The following is a 4,243-nucleotide window of genomic DNA, read 5'->3' as shown; positions in this document are numbered from 1 at the left end:
TTGTAGTACGGATGACTATGACCATGTTGCTGGTTGTAGTGGTGGTGATGATGATGGTGGTGATGTAGGTAACAATAATAATAACATCAACAATAAAAGTCAATCATAAGAATAATTAATGATAATGATTATGGACAGCAACAACAATAAAAGCAACAAAAAAAGATGTAAAGTAAAAGATAAAGCAAATATAACCAATCTCTTATAATGGCATAAGGCCAAATATTTATTAGAGAGAGAGAGAGAGAGAGAGTAAAATGCTCGAATTAACATTTATTTTATCGACTTCAGAGAGATAAAAACTAGAATCGGAAGCCGGCGGGATTTGAACTCCCGACTAAAGGATCTGGAGCTACACAACATACGGCTTCGCCCATGATCCGATCCGATCCGGTTATTTACCCGAACCGCCACCACCGTCGCTGCCGCTGCCGCCTCTTTGACGGAATGAAAGACAGACTAGAATTGATGCAAATTATGTAAATTGTAGAGAAATTGGGTGGAAGCGAAAGTACATAGCTTTCGGCTTAGGGTAAGCAAAAAACTGGTTGTTTCGTCCTTGTGGATGTGTGAGTGTGTGTGTGTGGTTAGATATGATTATGTGTGATTGTGGTTGTGTGATTATGTGAGCTATTGTAAGTGGTTATGTGTGTGTGTGTATAGCTATGTAATTATGTGCGTGCTACTGTGTGTGACTGACTGATTCAGTGCGTTATTGTACTGTTATGTATGTATGTGTGTGTGTGTGTGTGTGTGTGTGTACGATATTAGGTGCGTGACTGCTTATATTTGTGTGTACGTGTATGTTTGTGTAACTGTCTGTTGTAATTTACTACGTGTATATGTGTATGAACATGATGGATGTGTGTGAACGTGTCGCCTTCCCTCCAATCCGTTTACATGCATATGCACATGTATGTGTGTGTGTGATATGTATATATATATATTATATATATATATTATACATAGATACTTGGGCGTGCTATAGTATATGTTCATGTGTAATATTATTGATATCGAGTTACTGTGTGTGTGTTTGTACATGTGTAGCTGTGTGTGTATACGAATGTGTATATGAATGTGTATAATGTATGTGTATCTGTATGCGAGTATATGTATGTTTGCATGTATCTGTGTTGTGTATGTACGTTTGTGTATATGTTTATGCATGAATGTATATATATATATATATAATATTATGTGTGTGTATATTTATGTCAGAGAAAGCCAGCAGCTGCATTTGGGCGGTCAAAAGATTTTTTTTCCCTTTAACACTATTTTCTTTCACATTAACAATTCTGTATTCATCGACTGAATGTCAGTGTAAGTATATATATATATAATATATATATATATAATATATATATATATATATATATATATACATACATATATATGTAGTATAGCTATGTGTGCGAGTGTATTTGTATGTGTGTGTATATAGTTTTATAACTGTATATTTGTGATATGTGTGTGTGTGTGTGTGTGTCATTGGATTCAGCGCGGAGAGATTTTACCACTACCGAGAGATTGAGAGAGAACTAGAGTGAGGAAAAAGTGTGTGTATGAGTGACTGAGAAAAGGAGAGGTTATGATTGGTGAGTGAGTGTGAACAACGGAGGCTAAAGAGAATGTGTGCATTAATGAGTGATTGAAGGAGTGAGGTTGAGATGTAGAGAGTATGAGTGAGTGATTGCGAGAGAAGTGTGAGTGAGAGAGAAGGCGTAAATACATTGAAGAAAAGCAAGGAAGAGAGAATGTGTGTGTGTAAGGAGATAAAAGGCATGAAAAGAAGTGAAAGAGAAAAAAAGATGTGAGCGAGTTTAAAGTGATTGAGAGAGAGGGGAAAGAAGTTACATAAAAGAAAAAAACCTAAATTAACAGAGGAGATAGATATATAGAAAGGCTATACGATAGAGAGAGAGAGAGAGAGAGGGAGAGTGGATATAGTGTCATAGACTAGGAGAGAGAGAGAGAGAGAAAGAAAGAGTAGTAAGGGAGAAGAGTTGGAAGAGAGTGCGCGGACACGGATAATGTGATAGACCGAAAGAGGGTCAGACGGAGAGATCAAGAGTTATTTATCTATCTATCTATCTATCTATCTATCTATCTGTCTATCTAGGTAATTAAAAAGGGAGCGAGCGAGAGAGAGATGGTATAGAAGCCACTGCAACAATTCGTAACTGTAATTATTATTATTATGACTATGATGATATCTCTATCGTTTCAAAAGCGCGGATCTCCCAGCTGTACCGTTTCAGACGTACCATAAAACACATGGTTTGTATAAATATATTTCTCTATATAATATAATATAATATTCATATATTATTGTTATTATATTCGATGCTCCTATTTGAGATGTCCATGCTTGGTTTCTTGTATATAGCTTTACTTATATAATGAGAATGATGATACATGATAATAACGGCGATGCTTAGAAATGTAGTGGGTTGTTTGTTAGTCCATCATCAGTCCATAGAAATTCCTGCAAGTAAAACCACTAATATCTTCTTTCTTCTTTTACCTGTACCTTCTTGATTCCATAGACAGTTTTCCAGTCTCTCCAGACAATCAATACAACAAAAAAATGACCGTCGTTTACTTGCAATTTTCATCTTTCACATTCCCATCCCAAACTCTTAACCACAAATCTGACTAAATGCTATACTTCTATCCGTCTGTCTATCTATCTATCTATCTATCTATCTATCTATCTATCTATCTATCTATCTATCTATCTAATTGTCTGTCTATCTATCTATATGTCTAATTGTCTGTCTATCTATCTATCTATCTATCTAATTGTCTGTCTATCTATCTATCTATCTATCTATCTATCTAATTGTCTGTCTATCTATCTATCTATAATTATTATTACCATTACACACACAAACACACCCGACACACACGTGTTGTACAAATATGTAGGTATATATGTATGTGTGTTTGTTTATTGACTAAGTCAAAGATTTAGTGAATGTTTAAACAATAAAACCAATGCTCTCGGGGAAGAAATAGCGAAAGTCAACTGTTTACAATGCTTCCTCGATGTAAGTGGGTGTATATATAGACCTATATATACATAAGTGTGTATGTGTTTGTAGTACATGTCTGCATGTGCTTGTTTTTGTATATACATATCTCAATTTCTGCATATTGATGTATGTACACACACACAAACACACACACACATACATCCATATATAGTCTTTATTATTTTTTTTTAAAACAAGTCTCAAAGCGTGGAAATGTCTTCACGGACATAGTATTGTGGTGTGTGATTATGTGTGTATCCGTGTGTGACTGTTTCTGCTAATGTGTATCTGTGTGTGTGTGACTTGATATTTATGTGAGTGTGCTTGCGAAAGAATGCCGTTAGGGTGTAATCTGTGCGTGAGGCTTAAATAAATGTGTATTCGTCACTTTATATGTTAATAAGTGAGTGCGTGTGTATCTGTAACCATGTGTATGTTAATAAGTGTGTATATGTGTATCTGTGTGTGGCTTGTTTATATGTTAAGTGTATATCTGTGTCTTACTATGTGTATGTTAATGTATCTGTCTAATTGTTGTGTGTGTGTGTGTGTGCCATGTTTCGGTACGCGCGCGTTTTCCCCTGTTTCTTGTCCCCTTGTTATTGTTTTCTTCTGTCTTCTCTTTTAGGTTGACCTTAAATCGCAGCTGTCCAAGCGTAATCTCCGCCACTCGTGTTTCCTCCTGTGATGATGGATACCAACAACCACTCGCTTCTCAAATCACATTCGCCACCAACACCACCTTCTTCTCTCCTTCCTGCCCACTCGGCGGTGACAGTCGCCTCCACAGCGTCTTACAGTTGTTGCAGTGTTGGAGTCTGTGACATTGGCAGCACCAAGTCTGCTTCTTCTTCTTCTTCTTCTCCTCATCCGACGACACAAGCAGACGGCGACAATGCTGCCTTGTCCTCAGCCAGAGCAAACAACCTCTCTTGTACCTGCATTCATTCGTCTCATACGAACTTAGAAGGTCAACATTATAAGGCTGAATCTGTATCTAGCCCGAGGCCTTCACCATCGGCCACTGACACAGAAACCTCGCACCACCAGTATCATTGCCAACAACAACAACAACAACAGCAGCAGCAGCAGCAGCAACTCGATCACAATCAACACCATTGTTGCCATCATCAGTCCTATAGCCCTCAGCTTCCATCTTCTCCAATGTCTCATGGTTTAATCTGTCCGTCTCAAGGACCATTCTA

At 37.3% G+C, this 4,243-nt stretch overlaps 1 protein-coding gene across 4 annotated transcripts in view; it reads left to right on the top strand.

Moving 5' to 3' along the window:
* The first annotated feature begins 356 nt into the window (after window positions 1-356).
* Window positions 357-4,243, top strand: part of LOC115223412 (inactive phospholipase C-like protein 1) — a 109,171-nt gene continuing 105,284 nt past the window's right edge. For 2 of the 4 annotated variants that reach the window (XM_029793928.2, XM_029793927.2), the window contains exons 1-2: window positions 1,911-2,280; window positions 3,667-4,243. The exon at window positions 3,667-4,243 is cut by the window's right edge and continues 560 nt beyond it. In XM_029793928.2, the coding sequence (XP_029649788.1) occupies window positions 3,726-4,243 (518 nt within the window). In that variant the 5' untranslated portion in view covers window positions 1,911-2,280; window positions 3,667-3,725. Of the gene's footprint in view, window positions 533-1,910; window positions 2,281-3,666 lie in introns of those variants that run through there. The other 2 variants (XM_036512399.1, XM_036512400.1) reach the window with 2 other exon arrangements.

Source organism: Octopus sinensis, linkage group LG23 (assembly GCF_006345805.1).
Source record: "Octopus sinensis linkage group LG23, ASM634580v1, whole genome shotgun sequence".
In the NCBI taxonomy this organism is placed as follows: domain Eukaryota; kingdom Metazoa; phylum Mollusca; class Cephalopoda; order Octopoda; family Octopodidae; genus Octopus; species Octopus sinensis.
Note: the sequence above shows the minus strand (reverse complement) of the source record. Positions and strands in the feature narration are given on the sequence as shown.